This window comes from Oryx dammah, unplaced genomic scaffold, assembly GCF_014754425.2.
Source record: "Oryx dammah isolate SB20612 unplaced genomic scaffold, SCBI_Odam_1.1 HiC_scaffold_22, whole genome shotgun sequence".
NCBI lineage: Eukaryota > Metazoa > Chordata > Mammalia > Artiodactyla > Bovidae > Oryx > Oryx dammah.
The window spans coordinates 16,044,672-16,065,050 of record NW_024070206.1 but is presented as its reverse complement, the minus strand read 5'-3'; the positions used below and the strand labels follow the sequence as shown (position 1 = coordinate 16,065,050).

The 20,379-nt window shown below is 43.7% G+C and overlaps 1 protein-coding gene across 1 annotated transcript in view; it reads right to left on the bottom strand.

The window, feature by feature from the left end:
- Window positions 1-20,379, bottom strand: part of PSTPIP2 (proline-serine-threonine phosphatase interacting protein 2) — a 94,482-nt gene that overhangs the window by 35,901 nt on the left and 38,202 nt on the right. Inside the window, exons 2-3 of the mRNA XM_040264558.1 lie at window positions 15,636-15,736; window positions 1,832-1,909 (exon numbers count right to left, since the gene is read on the bottom strand). Coding sequence (XP_040120492.1) covers window positions 1,832-1,909; window positions 15,636-15,736 — 179 coding nt within the window. The remainder of the gene's footprint in view (window positions 1-1,831; window positions 1,910-15,635; window positions 15,737-20,379) is intronic.

The window sequence follows — 20,379 nt, the reverse complement described above, 5'->3', positions numbered from 1 at the left end:
AATCCTCCTGATAATGAAGGAAATGCAAGATACGTGGGTTCAATCCCTGAGTCGAGAGGATCCCTTGGAGAAGAAAAGGGCTACCTACTCCAGTATTCTTGCCTGGAGAATCCCACGGACAGAGGAGCCTGGCAGGCTATAGTCCATGGGGTCGCACAGAGTCAGACATGACTGGTGACGGAGCACATATCAGCACACAGAGAGTATTAAACCAGTGCTGAAGCCTATCTGCATTTGCGATCCCATATGATCCCATATGATCCAATATGACTGCCCAAGTCAGCCCTGCACGTGAAGGACTGTGTTCCCAAAGTAGGCACCATGTCTGGACATCTCTGTATCCTCAAGAGTGTTCAATGAATGATGGAAGAATGAATAATCGAAGTACAGAATCCCCATATCAATGGTGAGAACTATGAAATGATGCAAAGACAGTCTCTCATAACTATTACAAACTATGTGTTTCATATAACATATACACATATACAAATATATATATAAAACAATAATACACTCTATTGAATTTCTAGCATAAAATTATGCATTCAGTTCAATTCAGTTCAGTCGCTCAGTCGTGTCCAACTCTATGAATTGCAGCACGCCAGGCCTCCCTGTCCATCACCATCTCCCGGAGTTCACTTAGACTCACGTCCATCGAGTCAGTGATGCCATCCAGCCATCTCCTCCTCTGTTGTCCCCTTCTCCTCCTGCCCCCAATCCCTCCCAGCATCACAGTCTTTTCCAATGAGTCAACTCTTCCCATGAGGTGGCCAAAGTACTGGAGTTTCAGCTTTAGCATCATTCCTTCCAAAGAAATCCCAGGGCTGATCTCCTTCAGAATGGATTGGTTGGATCTCCTTGCAGTCCAAGGGACTCTCAAGAGTCTTCTCCAACACCACAGTTCAAAAGCATCAATTCATCGGTGCTCAGCCTTCTTCATAGTCCAACTCTCACATCCATACGTGCCACAGGAAAAACGATAGCCTTGACTAGATGGACCTTAGTCGGCAAAGTAATGTCTCTGCTTTTGAATATGCTATCTAGGTTGGTCATAACTTTTCTTCCAAGGAGTAAGCGTCTTTTAATTCCATGGCTGCAATCACCATCTGCAGTGATTTTGGAACCCCCCAAAATAAAGTCTGACACTGTTTCCACTGTTTCCCCATCTATTTCCCATAAAGTGATGGGACCGGATGCCATGATCTTTGTTTTCTGAATGTTGAGCTTTAAGCCAACTTTTTCAGTCTTCTCTTTCACTTTCATCAAGAGGCTTTTTAGTTCCTCTTCATTTTCTGCCATAAGGGTGGTGTCATCTGCATATCTGAGGTGATTGATATTTCTCCCGGCAATCTTGATACCAGCTTGTGTTTCTTCCAGTCCAACGTTTCGTATGATGTACTCTGCATAGAAGTTAAATAAGCAGGGTGACGATATACAGCCTCGACGTACTCTTCCTATTTGGAACCAGTTTGTTGTTCCATGTCCAGTTCTAACTGTTGCTTCCTGACCTGCATACAGATTTCTCAAGACGCAGGTCAGGTGGTCTGGTATTCCCATCTCTTTCAGAATTTTCCACAGTTTATTATAAAAAGTATACACAGAAAAGGACCTTAAGGAAAATTTAGACAATATTAATAATGAGTTATGGCTTCATAGTTCATTTCAGATTTCTTTCTGTATTTCTATTTTTCACAACTAGAAATAAGAAAAAAAGTAAACATTTTTTTCACCCAACACATTTCACCCTACTGGCCAGGTCTGTCTGATGAAGTGACGGAGCTCCTGAGTGGTATCAGACAACCTGGAAACCAGAAAGAAACGTGGCACCTACTTGGTCTCAGACTGTCCACATGGCTTCTTCCTAGCGAGGCTGAGCAGATCTTTGCCATATCTCTCTTCAATTGATGCCCTAAGGAGAACAGGAGAGAGAGTTCTGAGTCCTTCTCAGGGCTGATTCTTATTTATGACACATGGCACTTCCCTTGAAGGCAGAACTGCGTCTTTTACACAGAAGCTCACAATTCTCTAAAATGTGAAACTCCTACTACAGAACCAGGAAGAATTATAAAAGACCAGTGACCTCCATCTCTATGGTGTTCTTCTGCAGCAAAAAGTCTATAGCATGAATAATTAAGGCCAAACCAAGTACAGTCCCTTGATCAGCACAGGTTATTACATTACAGACTAATTTTCAAAACTCTGATCCAAAAAGATGTATGTGTGTATATAATGTTTATAGTCTACACAAATCTATACAGATATGAAATACATACATTTTAAGTGGAGTAAAAGAGATTTCCGTCAAATGCTGCACTCCTTAGGCCTACCCCTCCCATCTTCTCTGTGAGTGTCCTTTTACCAGCCTAAGAGGTCTCCTGCATCGCAGGCAGATTCTTTACTGCCTGATTCACCAGGGAAGCCCCATAGGGTTCTCCTTTTTATTATCTCCATAGTTCTGCTTTTTCCAGAAGGTCATGTAGTTGGAATCACATGGTATGTAGCTTTTTCAGACTGACTTGTTTTACTTAGCAATATGCCTTTAAGATTTTCCCACGCCCTTCTGTGGCTGGATAGCCCATTTCTTCTTATTGATGAATGATATTGCATTGTAAGGCTGTACTACAGTTTATTTGTTCATCTATTGAAGGACATCTTATGTTGTGAAAGTTGCTCAATCGTGTGCACCTCTTTGTGGCCACACGGGCCCTGGAAGGGGTCCACCTTCCTGCAACAAATGGCGACTCTGGTGGGGACTCTTCTTCGCTGAGACTGACATCCTGACCACTTGGGGTACTCAGGGGCCAGCTTGCCTGCCAATGGACCAGACCCAGCAGCTGCAACTGGGACCCTTTTGTCCCTGGTCTCCTCCTGACACGGACAACTGCGTCAGATTGCCCCGACCAGTAAGGAACAAGAGACTTTATTGACCTCTCTCCCCTTCCCTCTCTCTTTCCTCTCCTTAACCCTTCCTATCCTTCCCTGTTTTTCTAGTCCTCCGGTCCTGGACGCAGGAATCTGATCGAAGGGCCCTCAGCCTGAGCTGAGGATTGGAGACTGATCACCTCCTCTTGGCAGAGAACTCGAATTCTGGTTCTGGTCTGGTCTGATTTCTGGTAGGGTCGAGTTCCAGTCCTCCCTTCTCTGGAGGCCCAGGGTCAAGTCCCATAATGCCTGGATATCTGTAAGTGGCAGGAGACATCTGTAAGGCCACCCCTTTCATCCCCCTCTCTCCCGCCTCCTCCCCTTTCTTCTTTCAACCTGGCTTCCTGTCCTCTCTTGAAATCTTCGATGTTAGTCCTTGGATCTGAAGTTCTGTGTCTCTATAGGAGGTTTTCTGAGAGACTGTATTCTTGTATTTAAGGGCTTCCCTGGTGGTGCAGAGGTTAAAGCGTCTGCCTGCAATGTGGGAAACCTGGGTTCGATCCCTTGGTCAGGAAGATCCCCTGGAGAAGCAAATGGCAACCCACTCTGGTATTCTTGCCTGGAGAATCCCATGGATGGAGGAGCTTGGTGGGCTACAGTCCACGGGTTGCAAAGAGTCAGACACGACTGAGCGACTTCACTTTCACTTTTACTATGTTGTAAAAGTTGCTCAGTCATGTCCACCTCTTTGTGGCCACACGAGCTATACAGTCCATGGAATTCTCTAGGCTAGAATACTAGAGTAGGTAGCCTTTCACTTCTCCAGGGGATCTTCCCAACCCAGGAATCGAACCCAGGTCTCCCACATTGTGGGCAGATTCTTTACCAGCTGAGCCACAAGGGAAGCCCTTAGAGTTCTCTGTTCATGGTCAATTCAAATATGTAGCTAAACTGTACCAAGGAGATGAGACTTTCACAATAGAAACCCTGCAGTCAGCATGTCTCACATTGTTGCTTGCTGTGGTATTATGGGTCCGTCTAAAGCACAAAATATCCCCTTTCCCCCTTTCCTTCTCCCCACGGCCTCTGTCACCATTTCCACTTTGTGTCCCAGCCCCAGTTTTATCTAAATCCTACTATCAAGTTATGGACCTTTAGCTTCATATACCTCAGTTAAAAAATTTTTTTTAAAGTATAATATGAATACATTCTCATGGCAAAAGATTCAAACAACACAAAGTCATATGAAATAAAACACAAACGCCTCCCTTCACGCTCTCCCCCAACCCCACACCCCTGCCCGGGAGGAGCCACCGCTAAGACTGCCATGTATCCTCCCAGTCCTTTCTCTGCATTTCCATAGTCATCGCTCACAAACACACAGCTTTCCATAGTTACATAACTGAGGTCACTCTATTACTCGCTGTTCTGTTTTCACCTAGTGATTGATCTGTCACATAGATCTTTCTTTATCAGTACATGCCAACTACCGTGTTCATAATTAGGAGTTTCCACAGTTCAAGGTCACCCTAATTGCTTTGCTTTTCACTACTGCCAAGAAGAGTTAAATGAACATCCTCAGGCAGATATTCATGGGCATCTCTGAGAATGTTTCTCTAGCTAAGCTAGGACTTCTGAGAAAGTGGATTTACTAGATCAGAAGCATATATCTATCTTTTTTTTTACATTATATTTTCTTTTCTTTATTTTTTTCTTTGTAAAAATTTTACTGAAGTACAATTGATTTACAAAGTTGTTAATTTGTGCTGTACAGCAGTGACTCAATTATACATATATAAATTCTTATTCTTTTCCACTATGGTCTTGTCACAAGATGTTAAGAATATATCTTTTATATGTTGGAAAACAGTGTTGAATTGCTCTCCAAAAGAGCCTTCTCAATTTATATCTTCACCAAAAGTGTGCAAGCACTCCCATTTCCAGAAACCCTCCCCAACACAGTATATTATCAGTCATCACTAGTCTTTAGTAAGAGAGGTTTAAAAAAAAGTTCTCATTTAAATTTACTTTTCCTTGATTTCAGTGATGATGCATTTTATATATTTATTTCTATATGTTATTTTATGAGTTACATAAGCATATCACCCCAATTTTTTAACTGAACATTTTACCTTTTTCCTATTATTTTGTAGAAGTTCTTCATATATTATGCATCTCAATTTTTATTCTTACATGTTATATAGTTTCTCCCACTCTCATCTGTCTTTTCTAAATAATCTTATCCACTTTATTAAAATGATACATGCTCATTGTTCAAAAATGAGCAAAAAGAAAAATACAAAGAAGAAAGCAACAAACTGTCCAAAATCCACCAACTAAAAATAATTAGTATTAACATTTGGTGATGATGGTAATGGGCATTCCTTTACACGGATATGCAGGCAGGATGGATGGACAGACAGGCATGAGTAATTTTAAAAGAATGAGACTATATTCTATCAGTTCAGTTCAGTTGTTCAGTCGTGTCCAACTCTTTGCAACCCCATGGACTGCAGCACTCCAGGCTTCCCTGTCCATCACCAACTCCCAGAGCTTACTCAAACTCATGTCCATCGAGTCGGTGATGCCATCCAACCATCTCATCCTCTGTCATGCCCTTCTCCCGCCTTCAATCTTTCCCACCATCAGGGTCTTTTCCAAGGAGTCACTTCTTACCAGGTACCCAAAGTATTGGAGTTTCAGCTTCAACATCAGTCCTTCCAATGAATATTCAGGACTGATTTCCTTTAGGATTGACTGGTTTGACCTCCTTGCAGTCCAAGGGACTCTCAAGGGTCTTCTCCCACACCACAGTTCAAAAGCATCAATTCTAAAAGCTATATCCTATACATTATTTAAAAACAAAAGTACTGGGACTTCCGTGGTGGTCCAGTGGTTAAGAATTTGTCTTCCAATGCAGGGGATATGGGTACAATCCCTGCTCAGGGAACTAAGATCCCGCATGGTGCGGGCCAACTGAGCGCATATGCCGCTTCTACGGAGCCCCACGCACCTCAACTAGAGAGGCTGCAGGCCGTAACTACTGAGCCTGCGCACACTAGAGCCCGTGTTCCACCACAGGAGACGCCCTCGCACACTGCAGCTAGTAGAAAGCCCATGCACCACCACAAAGACGCAGCACAGCAAAAATTTTAAAAATAGATAACATAATATAAAAATAAAGTATTAAGCCTAATTTTAGCTAAATTTCACAGAAGAAAAGGAAACTGCAAGGAAGCTGAAGGAATTGCTGGATTTCAAACGATTGTTTCTCTAGCACAGGAAAAATTAATTCCTAAAAGACCCTTCCAAAGTTAAAAAGGAGTTTATGAAAATAATTAAGGGGATGGAGACATTAAAATGTTTTAATGATCTATTTCAGCGTCAGTTTCAGACACCTGACAGCCTGTGGTGAAAGGATTAGCACTATTGTACCTCCATCTCCTCCTCAATAATTTTACATTATTTTTACTTAATTTGCATCTATAACACACACTGTTCTCCAATCATAATCCCCCTAGTTGTTTAGTCTTAACTCTATTAAAATAAATGTGATGCTGACGACCAGTCCTGTTACCATAGCTTTTCCGTCCCTAAGATTTGTATTCTGGTTCATTTCTTGGTTCCCTGGATTTCATCAATTCATGATCTTTTACCAAAATGGCTCAGAAGGGAAGGCATCAGTATTTTCTGAGTTCTTTCATATTTGAGGCCATCTACCTATGGCCTTCATATTTGAAATTATTATTTTTTATTGAAGCACAGTTGATCTACCATGTTATGTCAGTTTCAGGCATATAGCAAAGTGATTTAGTTATATGTCTACCTATATATTATTTCACAGATTCTTTGCCATTACAGATTATTACAAGATACTGAATATAGTTCCCTGTGCTATATAGGAGGTGACTATTGTTTATCTATTCTATAAGTAGTAATACATAACTATTAAGCTCATACTTCCAATTTATCTTCTTCCCTGCCTTTTCCCCACCTTTCTCTTTCAGTAACCTTAAGTTTGTTTTCTACGCCTGTGAGTCTGTTTCTATTTTGTAAATAGGTTCATTAGTATCACATTTTTTAGATTCCACATGTAAGTGATACCATAGAATATTCGTCTTTCTCTGTCTTACTTCACTTACTGTGATAATCTCTAGGTCCATCCATGTGGCTGCAAAAGGCATGATTTCATTCTTTTTTATGGCTGAGTGGTATTCTGTTGTGTGTATGTACCATATGTTCTTCATTCATTCATCTGTCAAAGAACATTCAGGTTGCTTCCATGTCTTGGCTATTGTAAATTGTGCTGCAGTGAACCCTGGGGTGCATGTACCTTTTCAAATTAGAGTTTTCGTCTTTTCCAGATATATGCTCAGGAATGGGATTGCTGGATCATATAGTATTTTTAGATTTTTAAGGAACCTCCATACGTCAAGGCTGTATATTGTCACCCTGCTTATTTAACTTATATGTACATCATGAGAAACGCTGGGCTGGAAGAAGCACAAGCTGGAATCAAGATTGCTGGGAGAAATATCAGTAACCTCAGATATGCAGATGACACCACCCTTATGGCAGAAAGTGAAGAGGAACTAAAGAGCCTCTTGATGAAAGTGAAAGAGAAGAGTGAAAAAGTTGGCTTAAAGCTCAACATTCAGAAAATGAAGATCATGGCATCCAGTCCCATCACTTCATGGCAAATAGATGGGGAAACAGTGTCAGACTTTATCTTTTTGGGCTCCAAAATCACTGCAGATGGTGACTGCAGCCACAAAATTAAAAGACGCTTACTCCTTGGAAGAAAAGTTACGACCAACCTAGATAGCATATTGAAAAGCAGAGACATTACTTTGCCAACAAAGGTTCGTTTAGTCAAGGCTATGGTTTTTCCAGTGGTCATGTATGGATGCGAAAGTTGGACTGTGAAGAAAGCTGAGTGCCGAAGAATTGAACTGTGGTATTGGAGAAGATTCTTGAGAGTCCCTTGGACTGCAAGGAGACCCAACCAGATCATTCTAAAGAAGATGAGCCCTGGGTGTTCTTTGGAAGGAATGATGCTAAAGCTGAAACTCCAGTACTTCGGCCACCTCATGCAAAGAGTTGACTCATTGGAAAAGACTCTGATGCTGGGAGGGATTGGGGGCAGGAGGAGAAGGGGACAACAGAGGATAAGATGGCTGGATGGCATCACTGACTCGATGGACATGACTTTGAGTGAACTCCAGGAGTTGGTGATGGACAGGGAGGCCTGGCGTGCTGCAATTCATGGGGTCACAAAGAGTCGGACATGACTGAGCGACTGAACTGAACTCAACTGAATACTGTTCTTCAGAGTACCTGCACCAATTTACATCCCCACCAACAGTGTGTGAGAATTCCTTTCTCTGCACACTCCAACATTTATTATTTGCAGACTTTTTGATGATGGTGTGGCGTTTATATTTAAATGATACCCTTGCTGGTGTAATGAATGTTCTAAAACTTTTCACTCAGAACTCTGTTAAACTTTTTCCATTGGCTTCTGTCACTGAAGAGAAGACCAAGGCTATCCAATTTCCCTGCTGTCCATTCCTGTTTTGGGAATTTGGCTTGTTTCCCTTCCTAGATACTTGAAGTATTCTTTCATTAATTAAATAACTTAACCTGGATGAGGCTCTTTATGATCCTCTGCAATGAACATTTAGTATTTTTACATGTAAAAAGGAATTAAGGCTATTTTCATTATAAATATTTATTACAGTACATATATTTTATCTTTTCAGAATTATACCCTGAAGATTTCTTGATAATCCTTTGTGGTTTCCAGGAGCAGAATTTACTCAATTCCTTTCTTCTAGCACTAAGGCACCAGGAATCTGAACTCATCTCAGACAGCATCTGATCCCCATGGAGAGTCCTAGAATCTGACAAGTATAGTCAGCCCTCTACAACCTTGGATTCTGCAACTGCAGATTCCACATTCACAGATTCAGCCAACTGAGGATGAAAACTATTTGGGGGGAAAATTCCAGAAAGTTTCAAAAAACACTTGAATTTGCTCATACTGGCAACTATTTGCATAGCATTTACATTGGATTAGGTATTATAAGTAACCTAGAGATGATTTCAAGTATCCAGCGGGGTGTACGTAGGTTATATGCAAATAGTACACCATTTTATACAAGACTTGAGCAGCTGTGGATCTTGGGGGGGTCCTGGAAAAATCCCCCACAGATACTGAATGATGACGGCAGTGAGTTCCAGCAGGCACAACAGTGTGCTCTTTGAAGAAAACAAGGAGCTTTGATAAAAATGAAACTACAACTTCTTCATGAAATCAGGTGAACAACCACAAGATTGAGAAACACTGCAAATGGGAAGCGGTGGAGTCCAGCGACCTGCAGCCAATGAAGGAATCACTAGGACTTTGCAAAAATCACACCCAAATAAGTAGGCTTTTATCTAGATCACCCTCCTACCAACTCTCCAAAATTTTCCTCTCATCTGCTCATTAATTTGTCATTTACTGAACATCTGCTATGTGCCAGGCATCACACTGGGAGAAAGTAGAGGTGACCAAAATATGAGGCCTGCCTAGAAGAGCGCATGGGTGAGGGACAGCAGAGGATGGAAACCAGTACTTTCATCTGAATATGAGGTCCACGTAACAGGGGCCATAATAAAAACGTACAAAATAATATATACGTAACAGAAGAGGGCTTCCTTTGTGGCTCAGCTGGTAAAGAATCCGCCTGCAATGTGGGAGACCCGGATTTGATTCCTGGGTTGGGAAGATGCCCTGGAGAAAGAGAAAGGTTACTCACCCCAGTATTCTGGTCTGGAGAATTCCCAGGACTGTATAGTCCAACTAAGAGTTGGACGCGTCTGAGCAACTTTCACTTTCACTTAATTCAATATGAAGATGACAGGAAGACACAGGAGAAGAATGACATGTGATGATAGGAGAGAGTGGAATTTAACACAAGAAGCTAAGAAAAAGACACAGTCTCTCTACTAGATATGAGCACATGAGCCTGAAGATCCTGATTTTGGACTTCTGGCCTTGAGAATTAGGAGAGAATAAATTTCCGTTGTCTAAAGCCACCCAATTCATGGTAATTTGCTACAGCAGCCCTAGGAAACTCATATAGTAATAATGGTGTGGCTATAACTTGACCATGAGAAGCTAACATCTAAGGGAACTGGTCACGCCCACCTTGGCAATCTATCATTCTCAAGCCCATCCTAAGAGATGGCTGGCCCGTAGTGAGGACCCCAGAAGGAGAGCTGTAATCAAGATAGGTTGACTTCTCCCTGAAAAAGAACAGAGGGAGTACAGGAGCTTGTGGAAAGAGCCCAGAGCCCAAAGCACTGGGGCTAGGATCCACAGTTACAGCTGCTAATTTCACAAAGCGGTTTCACAAGCACGGTTCCCTCCTCCCCACTCAGCATCATGTTGCAACACACAGTTAAGAGGGCTGATCTGACCACCCAGTTCCCAGAGAAACCTCTTTTCAAAGAATATATGCACAACATTCTTAGGAGACCACTAAATAAAGTGGAAAAAGAAATTGGATGTGGGGTCAAGAAGTCCTGGCTCTACTATTTACTGCTTTCATAATCTTGGACAAGTCATTTAAACCCCCACTGAACCTCAGCTTTCTCAGCTGTAAAACGGAGTTGATATATTCTCTATCTACCTTCTAGGCTTAATCTAACAATATTAGTAATGGGTACTGTTCACCTACCACTTACTCTGTACCAGGTCCTATACTTGGCTGAAGGAGTTGACAGCTCAGATTCCAGGGTCCAACTTTCCTAGGTTTGAAATCAAATCTAACCGTTTATTACCTGTCTGATTTTAGGCAAGTTACATAACCTCTCTGAATCTCTGTTTCTTCACGTGTAAAATAATGATGATAAAACATAAAACATAATACAGGGGTATTTTGAGAATTAAATGAGATAATATATTTAAATAATATTGGAGTTTATAACTAATAGTTGTTGTCGTGCAGTCGCTCAGTCATGGCTGACTCTTTGTGACCCCATGGACTGTAGCCCACAAGGCTCCTCTGTCCATTAGAACTAATACGCCTTCAATAAATGGCAACTATGGATATAATCTCATTGAGTCACCTTAGCCACCCTCTGCAGCAGGATTATCCTCATTTTTAAAAATTTTTGCTGCACTGGGTCTCCACTGAGGCCCCTGGGCTCTTTGTTGCAGCCCGTGGGGTTTCTCTAGTTGCAGCACACAAGCTTCTCTTGTTGTGGCTCAAGGGTTTCTCACTGAGGTACGCAGGCTTTTTTCGTTGCTGAGCACAGACTCTATCTAGACCATGCAGGCTCAGGAGTTGTGGCACATGGGTTTAGTTGCCCACAGCATATGTGACCTTAATTCCTTGAACAGGGATGGAAGAACCCACATCCCCTGCGTTGGAAGACAGATTATTAACCACTGGACTGCCGGGGAAGTCCCTATCCTCATTTTTGTATTTCTCATTTCCTGCTCGTATCAGGAGCTCAGTACGTAATGTCTGGCCCCATCAAGGGTTTCAGGGGCAGGAGAGTCCATAAGCTTGGGCTACCAGAGATAAGACAAGCTCATTTTAATTGCCAGCCAGTGGAAGACCTCAGGCTGGAGTGTTATGTAGAATGCTGCCTTTAAAGGAAAAAAAAAAAGAAGAGAAGGAAATTTGACCTGGACTTTGAAGAATGGAGAGAATCTACTTAGGAGTCGCAGAAAAAAGAGAACATTCTAGGTGGGGAAATATGGAGTAAAGATGGAGAGGCAGAGACATCCAAAACACACTTACTAATTATCTCTCTGGCTGGGATAGATGGAGTGGGTGTGGTGAGTAAGAATCCGAAACAGAAGGAAAAGGGAGAGAGAGAAATCTCTGTGTTGAGAACAAGCCCAGCCTCCTGGAAATCACCTGCCCTTCTGCCTGCAGTGGATAAGTCATCAACACAGGGTCTGCGTGAGATGCCTCTTGCCTCCGGAGCTGTTCTGGATTCTGTAACTTTCTAGGTCCTCATGGTAAGTTATTTATCCAATCTCATCTCAAAAAGCTGCATTTTCATGCAAAGAAAATGGAAACAATAATACTTTATGCAGTTGACTGTGTCAAAGGAGGCCATTTCAAAGGGATTTGTAAACCCCAACTGTAACAAAGATCCTGAGACAAAACTCTGAGAGCAATACACAGTAAGTGCTCAATGTGTGATTTGTTATTTTGTAGCTGTTCAGAGGTTGGTTGTCATCAACTATATCATCACTGATAGAAAATAAGGCAATTTACAATTTACCCGATACATTATTTGTTTCTCTGCTTTGTTACTTATTTGCTGTGTTACAGTAAGTCATCCAGGACTTACTGGGGACTCATTAGCTATAGGGCACACACTGAGACACTGCCTCCGGATTGGCCATATAGATGCAAGAAAGGTAGCATTCCTGCCCACTCCAGAGGAGTGTGTGACATGCCTCTGTTCTGTCCGTGCGCCAACGAATGTAGACGGATTTACTGCAATCCATCTGGTACAACCAAGGACAAGGAGACTTCCTAGCTTCCAAGATGGAGGTTGAAACACAGCATGGAGGGACCCAGTCCTAGTTGCATCTGAGAGAGAGGGAGAGGGAGGTCCCCCAGGAAATGCAGTATCTCTCCCTACCCCTTGCTGCCCCTGGGCAGGTAGAGCTACCTACCAGAAATTCCAGAGAGGTTCATGGTGGGGCTTCAACATTTTGGGGGCATAGAAGGCCACCACCCTAGATATAGGGCATATTTAGTACCATATCGTAGAGATGTTATAAATATATGTGATTAGTCCTCATGATACTGAGCAAATAACAGTTTCATTTTCACACTTCATGAGCAAAAATAACAAATGTGCCTGCATGCTAAGTCGCTTCAGTCGTGTCTGACTCTTTGTGACCCTAGGGACCCATCAGGCTCCTCTGTCCATGGGGTTCTCCAAGTAAGAATACTGGAGTGGGTTGCCGTGCCCTCCTCCAGGGGATCTTCCCAATGCAGGGGTAAAATAATAAATAATACATGACAAACTGCTGTTATCTTTTCCCTGTGTGTGTTTTTTACTTTAGTCCATATGAATACCAAACATCCCAGGGTTTCACCTGAAATTTATGGCAGCTCAGTAAAGTAATGCTCAAGACCCGAGGAGGGAGTTTCAGCAATATCAGACCACGGCCCAGACTGAGGCCCAGGCCCCACACACACCCCACACCTATGACATCAAAAAAGAAAGGCTAGACCCCCAAAGCTGAAGAGGATGGCACCTCCCCTCCTGAGTTAACCATGAATAGAACACGTGCCCTTGATGGAGCAGTCTCCTTCTGGCAAGCATACCAGCAGGAAAGGAGGCCCAAAGCCAGCAGCCCCCTTGCTCGGAAGCCTCAAGCTCCCCACCCAGGGCAGATGTATCTGACACCTTGACCTGATGCCAGCATATTCTGTCCCCAGACCGGAGGATACGGGGCTGGCTTCTTTGGCTATGAAACTTCTGAAGAAAGATGACCATATACTAGAAATACCACATAAATATTTAGTAATTTTTAATTTGCACATGCATTCTCCTCTTACCCACATATTTCTGTGAAACACTTTAAAAGTGAGATCTTCGTTTTTGAGTTCTGTTTGGACTTGTGATTTTCAAACCGTGGGTCATCATGACCCATTTGTAAACCATAAATCAATTCAATGGATTATGACCAGCAGTTTTTAATTAAATAGAACTGAACAAAATTATAGGATGCTAATGTTTAATCAAACTTTTATTTTATGCATATGTGTACTGGGTGGCACTGTAAAATGTATTTCTTACTGAGTGTGTGTTAGTCACTCAATCGTGTCTGACTCTTTGTGACCCCATGGACTGTAGCCCACCAGGCTCCTCTGTCCGTAGGATTCTGCAGGTAAGAATACTGGAGTGGATTGCCATGCCCTTCTCCAGGGGATCTCCTGACCTAGGGATGGAACCCAAGTCTTCGGCATTACAGGTAGATTCTTTACCGTTTAAGCTACCTGGAAATGATTTTTTCTTACTGAGGGGTATAGTCCAAAAAAAAAAAAAAATGTAGACACCACTGATACACATCACTATCCTGGTTGTATCAGGGGATCCTTGACTCGACCTGCCTGGGCAGCAGAAGCTTAGACTAGTAGCCAACACCTCCTTCGTGTATGTGAGGCAAAGTTATTTCACTTCCAGGAGAAAATTTATAAATGCCCTACTGGAGGAGAAATACAAAAGCAAGGGATGTTCTGCAATCTCTATACCCTGTGCAGTGGGGAATCTCTTGTGTGTTTGCTACTTTGTCAGAGCTCTGCTGCAGAAAGGAGGAAGCCCACCCCCAGTGCCTGCCCAGAGAAAGGAAAGTTGTAACTCGGCATCACCACTTTCTACCAGCTTGGGTAGAAGATGGAGGCTGGTCCCTCAAAGGAGGCACAGTGACCAGCTCCATGGAGCCTGACAGTGGACAGACCTCTCTCTGTCCACCTCTCCTGAGACTCACAGTATGTCAGAACTCAGTTCTCCAGGACCTTTGAAACAGTTTAAGAGGGAGACGCCTCGCCATCAGAGCATGGGCAACCAGTGTGACCTTTGTTACCCTAATGTTCTCCGCTGGAGGAGGGCATGGCAACCCACTCCAGTACTCTTGCCTGGGAAATCCCATGGACAGAGGAGCCTGGTGGGCTATAGTCCATGGGGTCACGAAAGTGCTGGACACAAGTTAGCTACTAAACAACGTTTTCTTGGGCTTCCCTAGTGGCTCAGCGGCAAAGAATCCGCCAATGCGGGAGACGCAGGTTCGATCCCTGAGTCGGGAAGATCCCCTGGCGAAGGAAATAACAACCCACTGTAGTATTGTTGCCTGGGAAATCCAGTGGACAGAGGAGCCTGGTGGGCTACAGTCCATGGGGTCGCAAACGACTAAACAACAGCAATGTCTTTTTGAGTAGAAAATAAAAGACTTGATTGAAAACATTTTGCTGTCTGTACCTCCAAGTTACAGATCTCTCACTCACTGCCTTACAAACAGAACTGGTTCATCAGTTTGGGTCCTGGCAACAACCCGGATCTTTGACCAAAAATCCCCCTAAACCACTTCTCCATCCAGAATCGCTGGGAAATGGAGGATTCCAGATGAATGAGATATTCCACAAACTAACTTAGCCATTAAGTATAGAATGTTTTTAATCTTAAAGGAAAGGAAAAGAAGGGAAGAGGAGGGGAGGGAATCCTCTAAACCATGCCAGACCCCCCCAGACCTCCAAGCCCATCACCATCCAGAGGGACCTGCCCCTGCCTCCTTCTCACTGATCCCCCAGCTCAGTGGTCTCTGAACCAGGCTCTGTTTCCCTCCACTGCACAGGCCCAGCCTGCAGTCCCCCCATGATCCTCCACTCATCCAAGCCACCTCGAGTTGAGGGACACTTTGAGATCTCCTCCTCCGTGAAGCTGCCCCCCTTTTTAGCCAGTCCTCCACAATCTCCCCCTCTCCCATGAGGTCCTTCAGTATCACAGGTATCACAGAGCACAGCACTTTGTTACATTTTGTTTGTCGTTTCGTTCATAAACTTTATCTCTCCCACCAGTTCCTAAGAGCTTTAGGACCAAGCTATCCTTTACTTCTTGGGTATCATTCTATAACGTACAGCAGCGGGCCTTGTGAACCACTGAAAACAAACACAACCCATAAATTGTCCTTGTCTGTGTGGGAGCGTTCTGCCCACTGCGTCTTCAGAGGAAAAAATAACGGCATGTACCTTTCTTTTAAAAAGTCTTCAAACTCTTTGCAGTTCTTGCGGCCATTGTTCAGATGCTGGATGATGCTGTCGTAGCCAATGGTGCTGAGGATGTCTGAAGTCTGGTGGGAAAAACAACACTGAGTGAGATGGGGAACCGGGTGATGTCAGCCCCAAGGCCTAAAGCGAGGACGGGGCAGGGGGACCCGGGGAAGCCAGCCGTAGGGACTTTTTGAGATGCTTACCTCCAACGCACATGTGACCAAAAAGAACAAAACAGAACTTCAGAGTTCATGTAGCTGTGGAAGACTTTTTAGAATTATGAAACTATAGGGTCACAAAACAGGAAGGAAGTGACAGAGCATTGAGAGGCACATGGTCGACGGAGCTGGCTGGCTCGGGGCCCCTCCCTGGGTCCCCTCCATGCCCTGATCAGGCCAGGCAGGCAACAGGAACTGAGCCCCCCTCCAGCCTTCTGCTGAGTGAGCTCCATCCTGAAGTGGGAAACTCACTCACACCACAGGTCCTTGTAACAAGGGCTACCCAGCGTTCACTCTGGCCTCCCCCTTGTCTCAGAGCTTCACCCCGACAGCTCTTCCCATGGCCAAGAAGCCTGGTCTGAGGGTCAAGGGCATCACTGAGCCAGGCCCCAGGAGAGGGAGGAGGAGCTGGCTTCCCACTGTAGCGGGAAGGGAAGACCAGCAGCCAGCAGGCCCCGGATGGCCTGGTCCCAATTTGGGAGAAAGGAATTTTTCTTTCTTTTCTTTTTTTTTTTTTTTAACATTTAAGCAAGCCATTTCAACTCAGTTCAGTTCCATCGCTCAGTCATGTCTGACTCCTTGCGACCCCATGGACTGCAGCATGCCAGGCTTCCCTGTCCATTACCAACTCCCGGAGCTTGCTCCAACTCCTGTCCATCGAGTGAGCCATTTATTCCCGTTTTATTCTACTATGTGCTCTGAGGTTGGAGGAAGCTGCCTGAGTCTCCCAAAGCAGTAGCCCTGGATGCAGTGTCTTTTAAAAATCAAAGTCTCCTCAGCTCCCCAAACCAACAAACCAGGAGCTCCGAAGAATACCCGCTAAAGTGTCTCCTATTGCAGCTGGCTCCCTGGTTCCTACTCCACAAGTGCATGTAATAGGTGGTCTGATCCAGACTCCAGGCCCTTAGGGAGCTTGGTTAGGTGGACTCTTGGTGTGTCCTGGGGAGCTTTGAAATGAGCTACCCCTAGCCCAGCCCCACAACCCTCTGTCTGCTGAGGAAACTACTTCTCTGCCAATGGGGGGTGAGGTGGGGGTGAGGGGGCTCCTGAAGATTCCTCTCTCCTGTCTGCTCAGCCCAGGACACTGAAGAAGCAGAATTTCTCTCTTCCATTTGCTGCAACTCCTCATGGCCTGGCTGAACAAACAGGGGTCCCAGAGAGACCCAGCAAGAGCAAGGCCTGAAGCTGATTTCAACATGGATTCAGAAACTTAACTGGCCATAACTCACATTGCATTTTTTAAAAATGGATTATTGAAAGTATAGTAAATTTTACACATGGACATACAAATAAATCTTAGTTAGAAATACATTTAGTTCTATGGGTTCTGGCTGTTGTTTGAGCATAGATTTAGGCCTTGGGAAGCCTAAAGAAATAGCTTCCACCAAAGCTTCATTTCTCTACCCTCTTTGTTCCACACACTCTTCTGTCTCAGCAGGGTAGACTTCTAACTGCCCCTGGAGTGCAGTGCTCAATGGCAACTCCAAGATGATGCTTGGTCTTGGTCCAAATCCAGCCCCTCCAGCCCCAGGGTTTCTGGAAGGCTTCCCTGAGTAGCCCTAATGCTTCTTCCTCTGGGCTCTCAGATTGTCCAGCTCCTGAATCTGATGTTTGCCACCCCTCCTTGTGAGTAGCCTTGTTGGCCCAACTCCACTCCAAGTGCCTGTAGCTTCTTCTGAGTCTCAGACAGGTCCTACACACACACACACACACACACACACACACACACACCAAAAATCTAGCTTAATATTATGCACACCAAAGGTCTACAGTAACATTCTGTGGGATGAAAATGCCTATTGTGTTCCCAGCCAGATGCACTAGAACAATGAAAACAAAGACTCCTGAGGGAATGAATGAGTGGGTACAAAGGGTCAATGTCAATGTTGATTTGTAGTCAGAAGTGCTATGGTCTTCCCAGGGAAGTACTCTTGGGTTCTCTGTTTTATGATATTCATTTGGAAAAGGTGGTTTCCTTTTTCTCAATTAAGGGTGCGAACACTCTTTGAGCTGGATAGGGAGGGTGGAGCTAGACTAGGATTTCCTGGAAACAAACCAAATCACCAGGCCTCCTGGCCACCAGCCTTAAAAAAAACAGAACTGCTGCTTCAGAGGAGTGACTGGACTCCAGAGGCTCCCAAGAAAGAAAATCTCCAAGAGAAAACAAAGAGTGTCCAAGCCCAAGTGCAAAGTGGCAGGAGGCATGCCCTGGAAACTCCTTCCCATGCTCCTCAGAAAGCACTGCTGAGAAGCCCTGACTGGCAGGTGCAGAATAAGAAGGCCAAGGAGAAAAGCGATGTAGTTGCATAAGCAGCAATGAGCACCAAGATAACATAGGAGGTTTGCTGTCAGAAACGAACGTGCTGAACCCGTAACCCCATATCCTGCCTTCCAGCACCCTGACTTCTCTCCCCTCATGCCTCTCTCTTCGCACCCTCCAAATGGGCAGTGCACATTTATACCCCAGGACCACTGCACATGACCTTCCTACCATAGGAATGGCATCTCCTCCTCTTCACTTAAATCCCATCTCACTTCAGGGCCAATTCAAATCCCAAGTCCTCTCTGAGGCCCTCCTCAGACAATTTATCCTACAGTCTCCCTTCTCTCTTCTGAATACCTGGTGTGTTTAATGATAATTCCTCTTCTTTAGCCCTTATTACATACTATTTTACATCATTAGTTGATTTTTTTTTAAATTAGTCAACTTTAAGTATATCTAGATTATACCCAAACTTCATCACCCACAATAGATCCTACATCAATGGCTTAAGAAATGTCTGTTAACTGTATACCAACTACAGACAAGGTACTTAAAAAGGTTACAAAGATGGAGTCCCTTAGTGTTCATTTGCTGCTGCTGCTGCTGCTGCTGCTGCTGCTGCTGCTAAGACACTTCAGTCGTGTCCGACTCTGTGCCACCCCATGGACGGCAGCCCACCAGGCTCCCCCGTCCCTGGGATTCTCCAGGCAAGAACACTGGAGTGGATTGCCAGTTCCTTCTCCAATGCATGGAAGCGTAAAGTGAAAGTGAAGTCGCTCAGTCGTGTCCGACTCCTATCGACCCCATGGACTACAGCCCACCAGGCTCCTCCGTCCATGGGATTTTCCAGGCAAGAGTACTGGAGTGGGGTGCCATTGCCCTCTTTGGGAGTCAGTAAAAGACACACACAAAAAAATGTGTGTGCATAAAAAAATTAGAGACTGAGACAGAATGTAAGACTACACAGATAAAATATCTTGGAGAAGGAACTGGCAAGCCAGTATTCCTGCCTGGAAAATTCCATGGACACAGGAGCCTGATGGGCTACAGTGCATAATGTCACAAGAAGCAGACACAACTAAGCAACTAAACCAGCCCCCCAGAGAAAGTATATAATAAATGAGGTGGAAAAGAGAAAACATACTAGGGTCATCAGAAAGGAGAAGGTATAAGATTTAAACAGAGTCATTTAAAGTGATTGGGAGTCAGACAAGAAATCAAAAGATATTTCAAACCAACTGATGGTAAAGAAAACCACACATCAAAGTTTATGAGAGGCAGAAAAACAGTGCTTATAGGGAAATTTGTAGCTTCAAAGGTTAATATTAGAAAAGGAAAAAAATGGTTTTAAAATTAATTATCTAAACTTTTACTTTGCTGCTGCTGCTAAGTCGCTTCAGTCGTGTCCGACTCTGTGCCACCCCATAGACGACAGCCCACCAGGCTCCGCCGTCCCTGGGATTCTCCAGGCGAGAACACTGGAGTGGGATGCCATTGCCTTCTCAGAAACTTTTACTTTATGGAACCACAAAAAGAAGAATAAATTTAAATTTGCAGTAAGTAGAAGGAAGAAAATTAAAATAATAGAACACAATGAAACAGAAATGGGCAAACAGTAAAGCAAATTAGTAAAACCAAAAGTTAGTCCCTTGAAAAGTTTAATAAAATCAGAAAACCTATATCTGGGTTGATCAAAAAATAAGAGAAACAGAAAGAAAAGAACACAAATTATCAATGTCCTTACTGTCAAAGGGCATCTACAGAAACCTAGCTAACAACTTAAAGGCGAAAGACTGAATACTTTCCTTCTAATAAAAAGGAAATAAGGCAAGAAAAAAAACAAAGAATGTACTTGTTGGAAAGGAAATAGTAAAACTGCCTATATTTTCAGACAACATGATTGTGTACTCAGACAATCTTAAGAAATATACCCCTCAAAATTACCAGAGCTAATACATTAAACAATATTGCAGGGCACAAGATCAATACACAGAAGTCAATTACATTTCCATATACCAGCAGCAAAAAATTTAATCATTAAAGATAAAAAATATTCAGAAATTAATGCTTAAAATGTTTAGTAACATTACGTCTTACTAATGCACACACCATTAGTATGAGATGGGTCACAGATTCAGATGCAAAACCAAAATAAAAAGCTTTGGTTTATAGATACAGGCAAATACCTTTCAAGCCTTGGGGCAGGAAAAGTTTTCCTAGAGAGGACAAAAGTACATACTGG